Raw genomic sequence first — 20,904 nt, 5'->3', positions numbered from 1 at the left:
AGCCTCGAAATAACCGTGATGGCGTTATGGAGAGAGAGAGAGAAAGAGAGAGGCCCCCCCCCCTCCCCAGTCATTAATTATAATTAATATCGGTGCCGATAATGGCGGACAGCAGTCCGTATATTGCCAGGACATACATCGCGGGAGAACGCCTCTAACGTGTAAGTGCGCCGGCGTGTAGAACGTCCATATAAATTTCTATCTTCCGTCGGGGAGAGAGATGATCGTCCGCTTATAGGCAGGCTGTTATACGAGTAGTCAATTTGTAGGCTCGTCAGGACATTAAAAAGGAAAAGAAGCTGAAGGATATCGACGACGTGGATTAAATGTTGCTCGTTATACGTGTTCGGGGTTGTAAATCGTTGGTGTAAATCAATTGGCCAGGCCCTGCTGAGCCAAGCTCGCTGATAAATAGGATTAACTGATTTACATGAACGAGATTCGTCCGGGTGGCATCGATCATAATCAACGCTGGACAGCGTAACCCAGAATTAATTTCCCTAGAAACGTACAATGATCTGCTGGGGTTTCCTCAATCAGCGTCCGTTCGCATTTTTCTCGTTCCAGGCCAACCCATGCCAGCACCCAATCGTGATCCTCAGGGATGTCGCCTCCTCGGACATGGAGTCCTTGTTACGCTTCATGTACCACGGCGAGGTGCACGTGGGTCAAGAGCAGTTGGCCGCGTTCCTCAAGACGGCGCAGATGCTCCAGGTTCGAGGGCTAGCTGACGTCAACAGTGGCGCAGCCACCGCCAAGATCCCACCCCCTTCGTCGTCGGGTGGCTACAACGGTAGCGCACCTGTGAGTTTTCAGCTTTTGCATCCTTCAAACTAATCCAGATTTTTAACCCTCCGTCTGCAACCTTATTTTCACCGACGCCACGTGATTTGCAAACTGGATCGATTAAGTTCATGCAGTCTCTTTTAAAAAAACAGGTTCTTAACTATTCTTCCAAATTTCTAGAATATCCTCTAATAGCATGTTTCTCACTCTACTATTTGGATTATGAATAATCCAGGTTGCAGACGGAGGGTTAAAGTGAGGTTTTATAATCCTTGATTTATGAATCACTGACGTTAATTTTGGTAGGCGACTCCCCGCAACCCTTGGCAGGACAACGGCAGGGGAGACTTGAACGAGAGTGGCCTGAGTCCACCCCCGGAGAAGAGACCGAGAAGCAACAGTCCGCCTTTGGGTAACCATGTCGAGCAGAAGTCGGATCTTCAGGAGTCGTTATTGGGCCAAGCACTGGAAGGAGGACCCACGATACACACGACACCAACTAATAATGTGCAGGTAGGATTGTTGATTGAGAGTATCTGTGCGTGTGTCGTATATTGGGTTCTGGTGAAAGAAGAAGAGTTATCGTTGATCGTAGGCGCAGTCCACGGGCGAGGACTCGAATTCCATGTCGGACAACGAGGAGGACATGTCGAATAATGACAGTATTCTGAACTCCGTGAAGACCGAACCGAGCGATATCTTGAACGACTCCATGGAGCATCATCGTAACTCGTTTCCCGCTGCGCTTTTGGGACTACCAGGTAATGGTCGATCTTGATATTTCTAACGGTACTTGCTGAGCTGCTTGTCTACTTCACCTTATTTTCTTCTGTCATGAGTTATAATGTACGGTGTGTTTGTTCTACTTTAAAGATAATTGTAGATCTCAATGTTGTAATCCACTTATATAGTTAAGTCTTGGTACAGAAGGCTTCTTTTCCAGTTCAATTAAGCTAAGTTAACGTCTTCTATATCACTCTAAAAAGCGAAGTGTAACAAAATCGATTTCTGTAGAGAATTTCCATTCGCTTTGCTATCAGTTGATCTCCTAGATCTTTTTGCACGTTTTTTGTACAAGATCCATGATGACCGTTATCATAAATGATGATTGCAGGACTGATACCAGGGCCGTCTGGAATCCACGCAGCGAATCAGGATCCAAACTACGGTAAGTGATCAGAGCAACGATTCAATTTCACAGTTTATTATACGATTCCGTAGCCCAAGACTAGTATCCTCCCGTCGTTCCCTCAAGACTCTGGTCTCTCGTTGTTGCGTTGAATGCATGGAACTCTCGTACCTCTCACAACCCTGCATCCCCTTGCCCAACTATATACCCCCTTGAAAGGAAAACACGGCGAGGCAACGTATCGTGGAGCCGCGTCTCCGGCGGCTCTTCGAGTTCGTTCGCCGGAACTATCGATTTCCTCCGCAAAAGGCTGCAGTCGCTAGAGAACCGTTGTTAGGGTTGCCATGCAAAGCTTCACTCCTTACTCGAATTCGTAACGACCCTTCGAACGTTGCCGAGGCTAACGGAATCAATTGGTTGCTCTCGGTTCACGAGCTACGATCGAATTTATGGAAAAAGAGAGGGTGGAGGTACGGCAATGACAGATGAAGAAGCACAGAGTACACATTATATACCACATTTGTCAAAAAACACACAACAAAAAATGAGACACAGTTTAAACGAAACTAAAATTGAGAAAGTGTCCTTCGCACGAGAATCGATAGAACCGAGGATTCGATCATAGATTTCGGGGAGGGAAACGGCGTTGCTCGGACTAAACGAAAACGGACCAGAGAGAAAAAAGAAACGAAGGGCTGTGGGAGGAAAAATATTGATTAGTGTTTAAGGGATCTGACGAGGTTGGCTGAGGACTGACATTGGCTGGTGGTTCCAGGGCGATGGCAGCCCTCTGGAGGAGACGGTTCAAGCTCGAGTTCCGGTTGGTTGCCTGGTACGTCCTCCACGAGGAACGAGCACGCCGGGTCCGGAACCTATCAGAGCGGAGCTCACAACTCCAAAGGACAGGATCTCTCGTCTCTCCTCCAGCAGCAGCATCATCACCACCACCACCTACACGCCACCACCAGCCAACCGTCGCAGCAACACGCCCTCAATGCCTTGAACTCCCTCAACTCCCTCAACAGCCTGAATACCGAGCAGCTGACGATGATGCATCAGAAGCTGCAGAACTTGCAGCAACAGCAACAGTCCTCGGCGAAAAACGAGCTGAATCTGATGCTTCAATCGTGCGCGAAGGACAAAATCGAGAGCATGGCGTTGTTCCACCAACGTCGCTTCCAACAACAGCAACAACACCACCAGACGGACAACTCCAGTCAGTCTGGCAAGCCGAAGTGTCCAGAGTGCGGTAAAATCTACTCGAACAATTCGAACCTGAAGCAACACATTGTGAACGTACACACGGTGCAGACCGAGTATGTGTCCTGTCACGTGTGCAGCAAGCAGTTCAAAACGAAGCAGTACCTCCAGATACATCTACTTTCCATGCACGGCATCAGGAAACGAAAGAGTTACTCGTTGTATCAGATACAGACGCATGGACAGGTACAACAGTCACAAGTTTCTGGCGGACAGCAATTGCAGCAGCAGTACCCAGCGCCAGAGAGATGGTCAGAGGACAAACAGTGACTCTCTCGTGTGTCCTGTGTGGCGCTGGATCAAAGAGTCGATGAGAAAATTGCGCTGTCCCTTGAACAGGACTAAGGGTGAACGAAGGGTCGATTAAAGTGGATGCTGGCAATCTGTATTCGTGCTCGACCCTGTTATATTTAATGGACAGCTGAGATTGGTCGAAAGCTGAACGAGACCTCGCAATAATTATCGTAGAAATTGTACATACGATGTGAAACTTAGGAAAATTAGGACGCGTTATCCCGCCTAAACGTTCGGTAGATACCCTTTTTCTTTCTTTTATTTCTTTAATGGCTAGAACAATAGGGCGGAGGTGGCGATAGGCGCGAGGAGGAGAAAGACGGCTCTGATACACGAGGATTGGCCGACCCATTTCCGTATTGTACCGCAGTGCGCAGCCAATCCTTCGAGGCTCCGCGATAAGTAAGCCTCGTCGCGATTGGCCAAGAAAGGCTTCTTGAAATTCTCCTTGCAGAATTCTTATCGGCATATAAATGGTACAATCGAAAAAGAAGAAGGATGCGTTGGCCTGGTTCGTCTGAAGAGAGTTATTCACGGGAGGAACGTCGATAAGACGGTATTCACCCTTTTGTGGGGTTCCTTTTTAGAGGAGATCTGCTGAATAGAAAATTACGAAGAAGTTTGGCGTTAGAAGTTCCAACTGAACTAAATTCCCATTCAATTCTTTAGCGATAATTTCCACCTGCGTCAGAATAAAGCACGACGCGTTTCAGTTCGACCCAACCGCGACGATGAACTCGGAAGTAGGACGAATTATTTTCGACCGAGGAAGATGCGAACTAAATTCGCGCGATTCGGGCCGCAACAATATTTCTGACAGCGTTGCCTCTTTATAAACATACCTTTGCTGCTTTTAAACGATTGACGCGCTCTCGTTGAAACCGGGCTAGCTAGGGACGCATTTCCATTCCCTCTGTTCACTTTTCCGTCTTGACGTGTCATATTTCCGTGCATTCTACATATGTGCACCAACGGGATAGAGGTATACACGTACACGACGAATGCTCGCGCACATTTAGGCTCGCGGAATTACGAGGCAGAAAGAGATAGAGCGGCTTGTATTGATCTCGAGGATTCAACAAACAGCACCTAGTGCGCCTCCCGCGCTCCTTCCTCTCTAACTTCACCTTGCTCTGCCACCCTCGACCTCCTCCCCCTCTTTCCTTCGCTATGTACTCCGTACCATTCGACTCGACTCGTGGATGAAGTTTGACGAGGGCGTACAACCCCCCTACGATAGTTCTGTGCCATCTCACTGACGAATGTGGGTTTCCACTCCACCCGGTGCCTTTCTGCCGCTTAACCCCTTCGTGCTCGAATATTCCCCAGCTCTTTTTATTAAAACTCTTTTTATTAAAAAGTAGGGAAGGCTAGAATATGAGAGTATGTTTAAGAATTTTTATTCTGCAAATATTTTTGTTCGTATTAAAGAAGTTCATTTAGAAGAGAGCAAAACAAATTTATCCAGAGGTATTCGGGTCAAAGGGATGAAGCAGGAGTTTCAGAAATAGAACATTCTTGTAGATATGTGTATTCATTTCTATTCGCTGGAAATATTCTGCGATAGAACTTGGCCAGACCGAAGAATTAGTTTCCCCAGATCCATAGATTCAACTATCCATCGTTAATGGGGTGATCGTCCTCCCCGAATCAGCAGATACCAACGTTCTGCGAGGGTGAAGAACGGAAAGTTGTCCGAGACACGCGATACCAACCCCTACGAGCATCAACCACGCGATATGCTAGTTCACGATCAGCCCTATCACCCTCATTGCGAACCCCTGGCAAAACAAACCCTCCACCAGCTTATCCAATTCCACGGTATTTCCACGAATCTCTTCCATCTCCTGTCTTCCGTGCTACCCAACCCTGACGCCCGTAGTTCCGACGTAAATGGAGGTGGAGACTCGCATTTGTACCCGCCACCTTCCACCCCGTCGCTCAGCTAACCCTTCACTCTTCTTGCACCCCCCGTTTTTGCCTGGCCATTCCTTCTGTTTTCTTCCTTTTTACCTTCGCCCCTAGGTCCCTTGGCGGTCTCCTCGTTCCCTGAAACCACGTCAGCCTTGAAAGCTAGACAACTGACGCTAAAAGCACTCACGAGAAGCTTTCGGGTTTTTGCACGGAAATGAGCAAACAAGTTTGCATTCCTTCGGCTGAGGGACAATGACTTGTAAGCACTTTTGTTTCTCTTTGACCTTCAAATAGACGCTGCTTGCGTCACTTGTGACCCTACTAACATATTCTGGCACCAATCATCTCGAATTATTTAAGCATCGCCAATCAGGCTAAAAGAGTAAGTTCATAATAATTGTAGCGATCTGTGATTAATAATTCGATGCTAATGACTTGAATAATATTAGACAGTGGAGAAAAAATTTTTTTTTTCGGTGTGGCAGAATTATCAGCGAAGCAGAAAACTTAGATTTAAATTGATTTCCTAGAACCGTGGGAAGCAAGTGTGCTTCAGATTTTAGGCACACGAGAGTAGTTCGAGGGGAAGTCTTGAAAGTTTTCAAGAACCTCTGCCCGTGGGCTGTCATGTTTTTCCCTAGCGAAATCGCAGCGTTTCCAGACCAATGGCCCGTGGCAAGGCGCTTCGCATCCTCGAAGCACTGTTCGAAGATGAAGGCGAAGTTTCGTGCTTAAACTATGAACAAGTAGGATCTTCGGAGAACTTTTCTCTTGGCAGACAGCGGGAATTGGCTTCTGCTTCTACTTTATTCCAGAATTCTACATTTTACCATCGAATGCGCGCGCGAGAAAAGTCTCCCTTTAGCTACTAGTGACTTATCATTCGTCATGTGATTCGAAATCCCAACGCACAGTGTGGAAATCGACTTTCAGTTCAATCTTGTCCGCAGATCAGAGTCATCTATCACTCGGATTCGATTCGGATAACTTTGCCATTCGCTTCGGTCCCGGATAGATTCTTATCAATCTGACGAGTTTCCCCGATAACGCCAATCGTACTTCTGAACAGAGTTCCAACGCGTACGCAATATCCTTCAGTGTATATAGGGTGAATTCGAGGAATGATGAGTCTTGAACGATTAAGGGAGGCCATTGACGATTGAACCTTGGTTCGTAGAAATTTTCAAAATTTTTCAGACTTCGTCTGATCTATGGAATATGTGTGTCATAGGTTTAACTTAAAATCAATTCTCTTCTCGTTTCTATTATATTTTTTTTTAAATATCTTCAGTAGTGTTTCTGGGAATTTTGTGTCGTGTCATGCTCTGAAAGTATTAGATTCAACCTAAAAAGGTCGAAACGGGGCGCGCTCTCCAGCAAATGGAATCTGACCGAGAAAGTAACAGAGACAAAGGACCAGAGAAACAGGAAATGAGATGGGATATCGTTGCTCGGTTTAGTGGCGACGATCAGATACATACATTGGAGCTTTAGGGTTGCTGGAAAGAACGATGGTCGCTTATGGAACGTAGGGAGGATCGGTGGGGAAATAAAAATGGGATTTTGCGTGATAAGCAGCCCAACGAAATGAACGTGCAATGTCGGCTTCAAATGTTTTTTCGGTCCGTTAGCGTGCTCTTCCCCTTCGATGGTATTTTTTTGTCTTCGCTATTTTTCCTCCCGCGGTCCACCTTATCCCGATCCGATGTCCTCGTTTCTTGCCTCCTTAATGTCCCATATTCCCCTTTTTCTTCGCCCCTGCCGGAATCTACGTGTTGGCTGTGCACGCGGGATTAGGGGAGGATCGACCCGAAGGTTCATCGTATATTGCGTCGACCGGACAAATGACAATTGCAATTCCCTTTTGGAATCCATCGCGTTAGTCCCCTGTTCTGAACGTTCAGTCACTGGCTGTGTAGAATTCCCTATTCTTGTCTTGAATACGTTGCCATCAATTATTTCACGGAGAAAATAGACAAAGGACAGAGAAGACAAAGAGAAATGATTGTCTTAAAGGAAATTTATCTCGAGTGCGATATGTCTAACTTTTCCTGAAAATATGAAAGACCTTTCTTCTTGAAGTGTCAATATTCTTTTCTTTGGGTTCAGTTTTTATTTAATACCAACTATTTCTAGCTCTCCAATAACCAGAGTTTTAAAAAGTACGTGATGGACCGTAAGGTGAAGTTTCATTTCGGAGTCCCAACTGGTCTCCACTTATCGCGAAAAGCAACAGAGGGAACAGAAAAGGAAAATATATAAGGGTTCGCGACCCAAGTTCCTCTGTTACGTGATATTTCCCACAAACAACAGCCGTCTGTCTTGCGGCCACGAAATTACGAAAGTTTGCCCGTGCGGCATCAGGAAAAATGACGAATCGTGCGCGGCTGGAGGTCCTGCGTGTGTCGCCGAGAGTTTGGTATTCCGCCCGCGGCCAACACTCGTTCCATTCCCCATTCCATCGATTCTTCTCGCGTGAAACGAGTGACACGCGCAGAGGGGGCCAAGAGAGCCTGATCTCGCGAGGAGATTTCGTAGGAAACAAAAGCCACGTAAAAACAGGGCTCTCGCTTCCGAACGTTCTCCCAGCGAGTTAATTAAAGAAACTAAATCCTCGACGCGGGATCACCTTAATTAAATTACTCTCCAATCGACGCGGAGTGGGGCACCGCTCCCCCCCGTTCCCCTTTGGAAAAGCACTTCTGAAATTCCTTTCCCCTCGGCGTGATCGTGCACAGGCATCCGCGAACGCCCGTCTCGCCTCGAGCGTATCGATTGTTCCGCGTCGAACGTCGGAACGATAGAACGAGATTGGGTTTCACGGTTGCACCGGCGACCAGGCAGAGGAGAGGGGTCGGTGGTGCAGCACACTTTACCAGGAAGATTGATTAAGCTGCCGCAGCCACCGCCGCCCACGCGAAGTATATTAAAGACGTGACCTGACATAAAGGATTCCCCCGTCTTCAGCTTCCATCCGTCTCTTTCCATCGCCTCCGTCCTTCCTATATCTGCCCTGACCACATTGATTTTCCGCGCTGCTCCAACCCTCCCCCGTGCTTTCTTCCTTCTTCCCGGTAATTTTCTCTCTGCAAACTCCCCCGACTCTTCTCATCTTCCGTCCGCCAGAGTACAAACAAGTACGAGGAAACGTTCGTCCGCGTTTTCTCCGTCGCCGTTATCGTCCCACGGCTCGCTCCTCTATCTCTAGGGCTGCTTGTTTACTTAGCTGCAAGCTCGGGGCATCGTTCTTAGGAGCAACAGCGCCGAGCCAGCTGGTCGAAAGCTTTGCAAGTTTGATTGAATCCCAGCGAGTGGCCGGTATCAGGAAATGGACAAGTTGCTCCTGGCCTCGCTGCTCCCTTCGTCCCCTTCTGTTCTTTCCCTCTTTTTCCTCGTAGAGAGCTTTCAGCCCTCCCGAGCGCCGAAGTTGCGCTAGGACGGGTTATTTTCGGTTCTCACGTTCGCTGGAGGAATTAGAGAGGGACAAGGGGGATTACGGAGTTTCGTTATTGCCGCCGCTAAATGCTCGTTCCTGTACTTTCTGAATTAAACGCGACCACGGCTAGAGCTTTCATTAAATCCGGCAGTCTGCGATTTTAAAACGTGTCCCTGCCCGGACGGATTTGAAATTTAAAATAGAGTTTCGAATTAAAGCGAACGAGCTGCGGTGAAAAGTGAGAATAGACGCGCTAGCTTTTGGTAGGAATATTTATTCTGCTGCTTTGTCCGTGACGTTCTGTTTGCCCTCGAACGTCCTTTGTCCACAGGGCTCCCTTGGCTTTTTCGCGTGGATCCTATTTTTCAGGGAGGATCCTGTTAGTCGCCCGCCGCGGACATTGTCACGAATTCTCGACGGTACGTGGATCCCACAGGATCCAAGGCCCTTCCACTCTCCTTCGCAACAACTTCTCATCAATTCTAAGGAAGGTGGTCCGTCCATTTTCCTTTTCACTCTGCCCGTATTGCTACCTAGCGCTCGAGGCTTCTGTCAATCTAGAATGCCAGTTTCTTGGAATTCCCCCTGGGAGGGCTTTCTTCGGTAAACTGGACGCTTTCAAACCGTCGGCCTTCGTTCGAGTTTTTTAACACCCCGGCGAAATTCATTTCTGCTTCTTGTGACACGCCTACAGCGACTTCTCTGTACTTTGCGCTTTGTTTCGCGCTGAAATTGGTTTCCTAAATAGCCTTTGTGTTCTTGACTCACAGTGGGGTTCCCAGGAAGACAGATAAGTGCCGTACATGAAGCATGGAATTGTCCTAACACCTTGCGAAGGTTTGTACCATAGAAATGGGGGTTTCGTTTTGTGCAAAAGTAAAGGAATTAGTTTTCGATGGCACAGTATCCATTTATTTTCTCCTTTGATGTCTTCTTTTCTTGGTGTTTGGTGTTCTGTTCCTTCTACCGATTTAGGTGCAATCCTTCCTTGCTTTCACTTTCTGAGCTCCGCTGCGATTCTGTGGGATTGACTTTTCACTTTCTGCCGCTTCGATGGGCATTGTATTCTGCTTTCACAGTTCTTCAGTCACCTTTATTGTCGTTCAGTGTTCTCTCTTTACAATTCTTGATGTCTTTAGCTTAAAAGCTTAAAGCAGCTTAAATTAACCTTTTCACCAAAACAGGAAGGACAATATTTTTCCAAAATCCCAGATTTTAATCAATTGTCTAGTTCGCTCTGAAGCCAATATCAAACTAACTAGCGACCATATTCTCGTCAAAAAGTTTACCAGCAACCCTATAGAACTCTCACAAGATATACCAGCGAAAGGGTTGAAAGGAAAAAGCTTCGAGGAAAAATTTCCCAGAGCGACGCAACAAATGTCCCCTAAAGACGCAAGTAAAAGCCAGTTTCCGCGAGCGACGCGCAAAAGCTATCGGACGTTTGCACGGATGAGGAAGAGGAACGAGTTGTGAGAAGGTGAGAGAGACGGTTAGGATGGTGGCAGCAGGAGAGGGGAGGGTAGGGGTTGAAGTGAGAAACGGCGGCGGGAGAGGGACGGAGGAGGTGAGGAGAGAAAGAAAGGGGGAGAGAGGCCGCGCTTCCCCCGAGGGTCCTGGGATCGATCCCTGTGCAATTTCCCGCACATGTCCGCATTGATCTGCCCTCACTTGCCCCCGGCGCCCACCCTCGCCACCTTCGACTGCCGCCACCCCCTCTGACGCCGTCACCGTCATCCTCAGCTTCTTCGAGGCCCCTCCGATCGGCCGAACAGCAGCCCTCGCGCTGTCCGCGCTCTTCGAAGTCGCTTCAACCCCCTTGGTCTCTTTCCCTGATGTGCCTTAGACGCGTGTCACGCGACACGATTTTTCAATTCGAGGAAATAGAAGCCCTACGATCGCGATTGACAGATTCCTTCTGCTTCGCGGTGCACGTCAGAGGGGGTGTCTCGAGTCTACCTGCCACTGTGGGCGACGATGCTCGCGGAGAGTGGTAATCCCCCTGCGGGGTGTTAATTAAAAAGGCGACACCGGGGAACTCGCTGTGAATGTCGAAATTACGTTCATACTGACGGATTCAGTTGGCAAAGGACGCGGTGACGAGCAGACGAGCGGAAGGACAAAAGTTATTTGCCACCGTCGAGTCCTTTTTTCCCCTTTCCACCCCCGTCAGCATGCGAGCTTCACGAGGAGCTCGTAAAAACTTGCCTCGGCGTCGGTGGCGAGCGAGGGCGGCGTGGATGCGCGCGACGAGGGCCACGAGTTCGCAGGCAACAACGTGGGCCACCTAAATTAAACTTCTCTCCCCGCTCGAAGCCAGCCCTCCTCATCGCCGACCGACCCCTATACATCAAGCGCCCTGTCATAAAGCTAAGCCGTGCCAAGCGCGCGTTCGATGGAACCGATCGTTAAGGAAGTCAGCACCGGAAACCAGGTGTTCCTTCCGACAGGAATATCCATTTGGAAACTTAGGGGGCCGTGGTAGATGAAAAACTGGCGTAATTAATCGTTTAAAAATTTGCTCAAGCTTTCAGGGAATATGAAACTGATTGGATAGAAAAGTTTTGATTTTGTATGGAACGAGATTTTCTGAGGATTCGGAGGAAGAAGTTGTTATGTCTCTGTAAAGAGTGATTTAAGTAGCTTGGTCTTGGCGGTTCAGATTATTTATGGTAAGAGGAGATGGTTGGACAGATATGAGTGTAGAGAAGCTTTTGAGGCTAGAAAAAATTTGTTGCAAAATTCTGGCGGAATTATTTTTGTATGGTATTTTTGTAGAGAGATTGGAAAGTTTGAAGAGCTCGGGGGAGAATGAAAATTGTGCAAGAATCATTCGGAAGTTGGGTGTAACTTTCTTATCTTGAAGCTGGAAAATTGTGGTATGAATTCCAAAACACTCTATATATACCATATTTTCTGTCACTCACCATGGACTCATCCGTTCCTCCGTTATATAAAAATTTACCCAACAAGTACATCTTAGCTCAAAAAGCATTCCACAGAATTTGAAAAAAAGACGTTACGGTGACCTTCCACCCCTGATTAGTTCCCCTGAGAGAACGCGATTGAAAGGATCCTCTGCCTCTCGATCTACGTCAGAAGGCTGGACTTAGATACGGTCGTTTCTCATTTCGAGACGTTCCGTAGAAATAGAAATTGCGGTGCCCCATCGATATCCCTCTCTCTCTCTCTCCATTCTTGGGAAGGGGATGTTTCATCGTATGAGAGGAGGCAGACGCCGAAGAACTTCGCCGGAAAAGCCGAAGACATCGATCTTCGGCTTCCCTTCAGCCAATCAACGTGCCGACTGCTTCTTGAGAAGCAGGTCCCTCGTTAATGCAGCGCAATTCGTCGGAGCGACGCCACTAATGGACTGGCGCAATCATCCCGGCCTCGCTACTGAGTCTCCTTCCTTGTCAACAGCATTCCTTCCTTTCCTAACCACCTTGTCCGCGTTCGTTCCATTTTCTGCATTCGTTTCATAACTCTGTCACTTTGTCCCCCTTTTTCTTCGTGCTCTCTGAGAATCGGCTTCTCTCGCTTTTCAATTCTCCGAACCAGGTATCTGGCTCTGCTTCAAAGTAGAGCGTCGTTGTCAGCTCTTTGTGCCTCTTTAGCCTCTGACACGTTATTATTTTTTACGGTTCTACGTTTGTACTGCTCCTTCGCTGTGCGTTGACTTGGCTGTGATTTCTTTCGGCTTTCGCTTTTTTCTAAACGTTCCATGTGGATTATGTTACTTACTTGATTGATATTTCATCGATCGAATTTCAAGCATCGGGAAATTGAAGTCTGAAGAGTATTAAAAGTAGGATATTAGGTGGTAGGAACTTGGTTCGAGTAGTACTATTATAGCGAAGATGTGAAGTTTCTATTTTATAGTGTGAAGCAATGAAATGTGGCTTCTTAGGGCCACTGTGGGTAACTACCCCCCACCATAGTCCATAGTCTTACTTTCACCCCAAAAAGAAAAATAGTATCTTGAAAGCTATTATTCGAAGGAGGAAGTGGGTACATTAAAGAACTAACGAAAACACTCACGCCGTATAAAATATCAGACTAAACAGCGCTATCGATATACCAATCCACCCCCCAGTATTTCTTCATCACAAAAACGAATACCTTATTTAAGGAACGCCCTATACCTCGTCGCCATTTCCACGTCTATATCCCTCTCTCGTGATCTCTTTCTGCCATACGACGGCCATTCCTCACCCCCTGTCTAGGATATTTTCTCTTCCGGCTGGACGTTCCACCCCACCCCGTTCCCCGACGTTCTATCATTCTCTTCCAACCGATCGGCTCGCAGGCTCGTTGTAATCAAGCGCGCACGTACACTTCCCACCCTGATCGATCGGACTGGCTGGTACAATTACTCACCCAACTGTCTTACGTGATTCCATCCAACGGGGAAAAACTTCCTCCCTTGGAGGTGTTCGACTTTCCCGTAATCGTTCGCCGATACTTCTTCTTAGGACGAAATTTTTCCCTTTAAACGAGAAAAGACGGGTTTTCCTCTCTTCGACGCTTTTCCACGACAAGGGAGTAGTTTATGGGCCACGATAAAATCTGCCACAGACGCGTCGCGCGACCGTTTCGGCGCCTTAAAGAACGGTTTACGACGGGTAGGCGAGCACAGGTGTCGCTTTATTAGACGTGGGATCACTTTCACGGCTGATAACGGGTTAAAAACGAGAACGGGTAGGATTGGAGCCTTGATGCTCGACCTTAATTCCAGGCGGAGTCGTCGCGTAAATCATCCCCGAACACGTCCTCGGTGCACCGTTCGCGTAATTCTAATAAATCGGCGCGTCCTACGCTGTAAATCAAACCGATGCGGTCTCCCTACGGTTCTTACTCGACGACTGTATATTTCGCGCTGGACACGAGGCAAAAGTTAATCCTCCTCGATGAATTAGAGAGTCACAGTTACTTCTGGTCATAAATTAACCCTTTGCATTCAGACGTGTCGATCGAACAGAAGAGTATTTTACCTCCATGGTACTTGGATTGAATACCAAATTTTACTGTAGAAAATGAGGGTCGTTTTATATTTTTAAAAATTTTTAGTAACTATTCTTTGGATAAAAATTTGAGTTTCCAAATTAATTGCATTTATAGTACGCTTAGGTAGAGAATACACGTGTCTTCACTGAAATATAGTTCCCATTTAGGGGTTGTACCCGCCCTCGTGATCATTCCCCCGTGTTTCGAAAATAAAATCCCCGGCTCACGATGTCTAGAAGGAGAATCAGAGGGAAGGCTCGGTCGTGGAGAAGACTTCGAAGGCGGATACCTGTCACGCCGTGCCTGCACATCCTTCCCCTTTTACGTAATGAGACGTGCACGAAAGTGGGAGAGGCCTTTTGCTTAGAGATTCGTAGGAAAGATAGTCGTAACGAGGCGTAGAGGGTGGATCAATACGAGGGTTCTTACGTAGTTCTCTCACTGTCTTTCTCCGTCTGTCTTTTTCTTTCTCATTCTGCCCGTATCTCTCGTCCTCTATCCCAACTCCACCCTATCTTCGCTTATCTCTTTCTTACATCGGGAACACCCTCTTATCTCGATCTCTCTCGCTCTCTTGCTATCTTTCTGTTTTTCTCTTTCTGCCTGTTTCTGTGTCTCTTTTTCTCTCTTGCTCTCGCTGAAATCGAGAGGCTGAAATGCACAAGGACGAAGGTGGGCAACGATGCTCGTTGGGGGATCACGCGTTTTTCTCTTCTACTTGTCGCCCGAGTCCCTGTCCTCGCGACAGGAAAGCTCGAGATGGAAGGCTCCAGTGACCATTTCCGGTATGCGTCGCTGGCTCCGAGGGTAGAAAACCGACAGGGAACTACAATTGGAGGGGGTTCTGACAGAAGGATTGACGAACGGCCACGTCGTGTCCTCGCATCGAGGAACGCTCGAGCGCAAGAGGCTTCACGGTTCGCTCGAGATTTTCGTCGAACGTGAACCATTGAACGACTCAATTTGCAGCGCGATCGACGCGTTTCGCGACGAATCGATGCGTTCTTCGTGCGAGAACGACGCCGACGAGCACAGCTACATCGACATCAACAACAACACACCAAACATCCTACAACCGGGCATGCCCTGAGAGTACGAGAGTAGTCTGCGTGCGTGTGTGCACAGAGGTATGAGCGAGCATGAGCACCGTGTGAGTACGCGAGAAAGACGGATCGGTCGGGCGCGATAGCGTGTGCCCGAGGGTGCGGAACGATCGAAAGTGAGAGCGCAGAGGTGTGAGAGAGAGTGTGAGAGTGAGAGAGTGAGAGCGAGAGAGAGAAAGAGGGAGGGGGGGAGAATGAAAGAGAAAGAGATAAAGAGAGCAAGAGGGAGAGAAAGAAGCCAGGAAAGGAGCACGTGTGCGGGGCCACATGTTGTTACTCGTTCTCGCGTGTGTGTGGGTGTGACAGTGGAGAGTGTGTGCCACGGGCAGGCGAGAGGTGTGTTTGAAAGGAAGAAAGGCTGCGTGGGTGGCTGTGTGCGTAGAGAAGAAAAGAGTGGAGCAGATGTAGGGAGAGTTGCTAGAAAAAGGAGGCGAACGGAGTGCGAAGGAAGAAAGACGGGGGGTGGATGTGGGCGAGAAAGAGAGAGAGAGAGAGAGATAGAAAGAGAGAAAGAGAGAATGGGAGAGAAAGGCGAGAGTAAGAGAGAAAGAGGATAGAATCAACTGACGGGCACGTCCTGGTTGTAGGATCGGTGATGCCGAAGAGGGAGGAAGCCGCGATGGCGGCGGTGGCTGCGGCCGCCAACGAAACGACTACGCAAGCCGTGGAGAATTTCGCGCGACTCTACACGGCACTGCGCCACGACGATGCTAGGCCTCTCTGTCGTTACTGCGGCAGAAGCTACTCGTCGCCGAGCAACCTTCGGCAACACGTCAAAAATGTCCACTCGAATTGGCCACCCCCGGAGACGTGGCCGCAGTGCAACGTGTGCGGGAAGCGCTGCAAGACCAAGCATTACCTGATCAATCATCAGCTTCAGGCGCACGGGATCCACCAGCGGCCCAGCCTGAACAATCCCAGTCAGCAGCACCAGTCGCCCTCCTCGTCCTCCTCGTTGCCATGAGTACGGTCCTCCTCGTCTGCCGTCGCGTTGACGCTCAACAACGCCCAAAAAACGCGGTCTGCGACCAGATGAAGTCGGGGGTCGTTGCTCGACCTTCGTCGACGCAGCCTGGCCCTCCGAATCCTCGTGTCTCGCGGTACTGACGTCAAATCTTTTCGAATTCTGACGCTCGTTCACTGCGTCGGTAGCAGAGATGGCTCGACAGGGGTCTTCTCTTTTATCGGAGATGTTATTTTTATGGTGACAGAATATTTGGGGTATCTGGGTTACGTCCTAATTCATTTTTAGACTGGACGGTCTTGCGCGATTATCAAGGAGTGGTCTGCTGTGTCTTCGAGGTCGCGGTACTGTGAGATTCCTATTTTTTATTGACTCTAAACGATGGCAGGCGAATCGATTGTCCCGAGAATCTTCGCGGAAGAGCCTTCGTACTTGTAGGCGTGAGAAGTATTTAATGTGCTAAGGTCACGAATAGGTGCGGCAGAGCTCGGATAAGGGAATGCACTTCGCCCACGTTATGCAGCTGAATAGAAAAGACTATAGAATATTCCTTATACGAAAACAGAGGTGATCTTTTATCCGAGCAATACCTACCATAGGCGTAAACACGGTCGCGAGATACACTGTATTCTAAAGCATGGCACGAGATTCGATCGTTAGGGTAATTTTACGCGGCTCCGCCATCTTAGGGGTATAGGAGAGTCTGGTCAAACCGCAGACTGTCGGCGATCGCGTACAATCCCGACAGGAACGAACGCTCTCGCAATGTAATCTGGCACGTGAGATTCAACCCCCGAACACGTTCGAGCATCCCGCTTCAGTATTCGATTTACGCGATGATTGCGCGGATTCCGTACAGTCCTGTCTGCCAATTGCGCGTGATATCGAGCGGAGAGCGAGAGAGCAATTAGCGATCCACCAGATACCGGTAACCGGCAACCATTTGCGGGATGTAACCTCCCTCGTAGATATTCCGCATGAACTTTGAGGGAAGGGAGGGAACGACAGATACACGCACGCAGACACAGACACACCAACAGACCCTACACGCGTACAGAACACAGCTTTGGTACTCTGTTTTTATGAGGGGTTTGGGGTTGGGTTTATGGTGGTGGTGGCTGGTGGTAACGTTGGTGTGGTGGTGGTTGCAGATCACGGGCTCGATGAGGCAGAGGGCGCGGCTTACCACCACCACCACAGCCATCACCAGCAACATCATCGGCATCGTCATCATCATCCACCATCCGTCCCTCCTCCTCACCATCACCATCATCAGGCGCTACAGGAAGACGAGCAAGACCAGTCGACGACCAATGCCTCCACGGCGAACAGCACCACGGCGACGAGCAAGTACCAGCGAGGCCAGCCGGACTTCAGGCAGCAGAAGATGATGCGCGACCATCATCAGCAGCACGGTTACAGGTGTCCGCTTTGTTGTAGGACGCTGCAGGACATCAGCACGATGAGGGCTCACTTGGAGCACCATTACCCTCGCGACTCGCCCACTTGCCCCGTCGCCTCTTGCGCGAAAACCTTCTCCCATCCGAACAGCGTCAGGAACCACATGCGATTGAAGCATCCCGTTCAGTGGGATCAGATCAAGACGCTTAGGTGGACCTACGTCTGATAGAGAGGCAACGGCTGACGCGACTGTTGTTCCCATTACTGACCCATTTCATAGGCGGGACTTTTCACCAGTAGATAGAGTTTCCCAGCCGTTTCGTTCCGTACTGATCGATGTCGTTCGATGATTATCTGTTCTTTCTTCCCCCTTTCTCTGTCTTCTTTGTATCGATTGCACGTGACTCGGTAAATTCGTTTCTTGGATGGTGGAGGGTGCGTTTTCAATGGAATGGTCTTGCGTGCCAGAGCCCACGAATCTTTTCTAAAGGTTAGACGCAAAATTAGAGAACTACTCAGGAGTAAGTATTTTCTCTGAGGGTAAAATGATGATTTTCGAAGCCGGTTTCTACGCAAGAAGATTTTGTCCTTAGTACTTTGTCCTTCAAACGTCGCACAAGCATAACCACCTCTCCGCCCGAGGTCTATGGCCCCACTGAGAAGCGCACACTTTGTAAATATTCGGAAGATTATATTGCAGAAAGAAAGAAGAAGGAATATATATATATATATATTATATATATATGAATATAAATATTATATAGAGAGAGTATATTATATATATATAAAGAGTAAATCTATATATATAGAGAGAGACAGAGTTGATTTTGTATAAAAAGTGTACGAAGCAGTATTTCTGGTAGAGCCTGAGAGCGCAAAAGAAAAGAATCGTAGTCACACCATAGATCGTATAATGATAACGTTCAGTATAAGACTACGACGTTGACGATGATAACGGTTAGGGTTACGTATCTTACAAGAGAAAACAATGTTCCTCTAAGCTGAGTAAGCCAGCCTTACGTTAAACAACCGTAGTTTTTAAGACCGTAGAAAGAAGTCGAGAGAAAAACGTTTTGGGCACGAGCGGGACGTAGTCGAATTTCAAACACACAGAAGCGAGAGAATCTAGATAAACTTTCGATTGGACCGTTCGCGGTGATCCCAGAATAATTTTGCGATGCTTCCGTAATGATTATCCGAACAAACACGATGCAATACAAATATTATAATAGACGTATATAACTATATATACACCCACACACGCGTAGAGAATCGTATTAATGGCAAAATGTAATCGCGCGAGTGGACGTTGATGCAATCGACCAGCGCAGAAATGACGATAGTCGATTCGTACACAGCGCCTAGCCTTATTTTTCTACAGTCTTGTGTTTCGTCAGTATTCCCTAGATAAACAATTCCCCGGACAGGTTAAGTTTCCGACACACGTGTACGATAGTTACTAGAGATACGCTGCGAATGAATACGAGAAAAAATATATAAATATAAATATATATATATTTGCGTGCGCGAGTTGTTCGTCGTGCGAGTGGTTCGAGGAGCGCCTACGACAACGCGATCGCGTCTAAGTTTCGGTCGAGAATCTTAATTTACAAAAGAAATCAGAGAAACGCGCAAATGATCGTCTTCTATCTTCGACAGGTTGAATTCTGCTTGTGTTACTTTACAAAATCACTTCCCCGATTCACAGCTCGCGTCACGGACACTGTATAGAGCATCATACGCACTATTTTAGCAGATTACTAGCGAACGTAAGATTATACATACGGCCCACGAAATGGAGTATATATATATATACTATTTAAGTAATGCTTTGTACAATAAAAGGTATTCAAAGAAGCTAGCATGGCTCGTCAATCTTCGTTCCATGGATTCACCCTCATCTTCACACAGACCCAATCAGTTTTTTGAAGTTCCCATTGATTTTACGTTACCCCAGGACTTCTTCCTATTACCCGCAGACTAATCAAACGCGTTCCCTCATCACTCTTTTGTTTATCTTCTTTTTTCAGTCGCCCGACGTGGCTTGGACATGACGCGGGTACGCGCGACAGACCCTCGACCCTGCCCCAAGTGCGGCAAGATCTATCGATCTGCCCACACATTGCGCACCCACCTGGAAGATAAGCACACGATCTGTCCAGGCTACCGTTGCGTGTTGTGCGGCACAGTGGCCAAGTCGAGGAACTCTTTGCACTCGCACATGTCGCGACAGCACCGTGGCATCAGCACCAAGGACCTGCCAGTGCTGCCGATGCCCAGCCCGTTCGATCCAGATCTGGCGTCCCGCCTGTTGGCCAAGGCGGGCGTGAAGGTGAGCCCCGCGGAGCTGCGGGCCCGCGCTAGTCCCACGGGACCCAGGAGGGGCGACATGAGGCTGGAGATACCCCGAGGAGGCGCCCCGTCAGAGGCAGGGAGCAGCATCTGCGGCGGCGACGACCCAGAGGACCTGACGCTGCCGCTGAGCCTCAGGTATGGATCACCGACGCCTAACAACAACACTGTGATCACCAAAGTCAGCGGCAGCAACAACAGCGGCAACGCCAAGAACTCCACGGCGACTGCGATCGCGGCCAAATCGTTGGACACGATGCACTTCAGCCGCGAGCCAAACACCGCGCCCCTTCACCCGCCTGGTCATTTGCATCCGAGCCATCACAACACCAGCGCCACAGGGTCGGCAATCCTGGACACCTATCTGCAATTCATCGCGGAGAACTCTGGACTGACGATGGGATTGAGCGCCGACCAGGCTGCAGCCGTGGCAGCCGCCCACGCGGCCAAGTTGTCCCACATGAGCGCGATGGATAAACTAGGGGGTCGTGAACTCGAGGACTACCCGATGATCGGGAGGGATGAGGGTCGAAGGTCTGGCGTGGTGCACGAGGATCGCCAGGACGCGTTGCAGGACAGGCACGGCGGCCTGATGGACGAGGGCGAGTCGTCTGGCGGCGAAGAGGACGACTTCAGCGAGAACGAGGAGCCGGAAGTGGTGAAGGCGGAATAGGTGAGCGACCTGTGACCCGTGACACACCCCCCGACTAGGAAGTGCTTTTAGGCGCGTGTTTGGGTCCGATGTGGACCTGCCCACGGTCTTTGTTCGCAGTCAAATCCATCCACTACCTCAGTAGAGACTTACTCCTGTTTTCCTTTTTGTGTTGTGGCGAAAGATACGACGTCCAAAGAAGAAGGAAGAAGACGAAGATCACCGAGAGAGACCGTCCTTCGCCAACCCCTCCAAACAAGCGGAGTTTCGTTCTTCTACGTCATACACACATCCGCGCGTATATACGTTTTCTTAACCCCCCGTTTTAATATTCCATCCGTCTACCTCAGTGAACAGGATAAACGTTAAGTGATACGACAGACCAAGACGAATCTCATGGACGAAGATGCAGAGAGGAGAGGAAGAGGACGATGAGGAAGGAGTATCACCGTGGCTACTCATATTACTTAGAATACATCGTTGTTCAAGACTTCACAAAACCCCTTGGGGGAAGCGCGTACACGCGTGCTGCGATCGAGAGTCGAGGGAGAGGTGAGAAGCCAGGTGACGCCAGGGCAACTGTTTATTCTTTTTATTTTCTAAAGG

The 20,904-nt window shown here is 48.7% G+C and overlaps 1 protein-coding gene across 4 annotated transcripts in view; it reads left to right on the top strand.

Annotated features, from left to right (window-relative positions):
• The window catches only part of LOC143183052 (protein abrupt), a 39,434-nt gene extending 18,825 nt beyond the window's left edge, over positions 1–20,609 (top strand). The window contains exons 2-7 of one of the 4 annotated variants that reach the window (XM_076384427.1): positions 568–804; positions 1,093–1,299; positions 1,382–1,547; positions 1,901–1,954; positions 19,325–20,319; positions 20,483–20,609. In XM_076384427.1, the coding sequence (XP_076240542.1) occupies positions 568–804; positions 1,093–1,299; positions 1,382–1,547; positions 1,901–1,954; positions 19,325–20,319 (1,659 nt within the window). In that variant the 3' untranslated portion in view covers positions 20,483–20,609. Of the gene's footprint in view, positions 1–567; positions 805–1,092; positions 1,300–1,381; positions 1,548–1,900; positions 1,955–3,746; positions 3,861–15,516; positions 16,013–17,044; positions 18,000–19,324; positions 20,320–20,482 lie in introns of those variants that run through there. The other 3 variants (XM_076384428.1, XM_076384429.1, XM_076384430.1) reach the window with 3 other exon arrangements.
• Positions 20,610–20,904: the final 295 nt, after the last annotated feature.

This window comes from Calliopsis andreniformis, chromosome 9 (genome assembly GCF_051401765.1).
Source record: "Calliopsis andreniformis isolate RMS-2024a chromosome 9, iyCalAndr_principal, whole genome shotgun sequence".
Lineage (NCBI taxonomy): Eukaryota > Metazoa > Arthropoda > Insecta > Hymenoptera > Andrenidae > Calliopsis > Calliopsis andreniformis.
The sequence above is the reverse complement of the archived record's forward strand: the minus strand, read 5'-3'. Positions and strand labels throughout refer to the sequence as shown.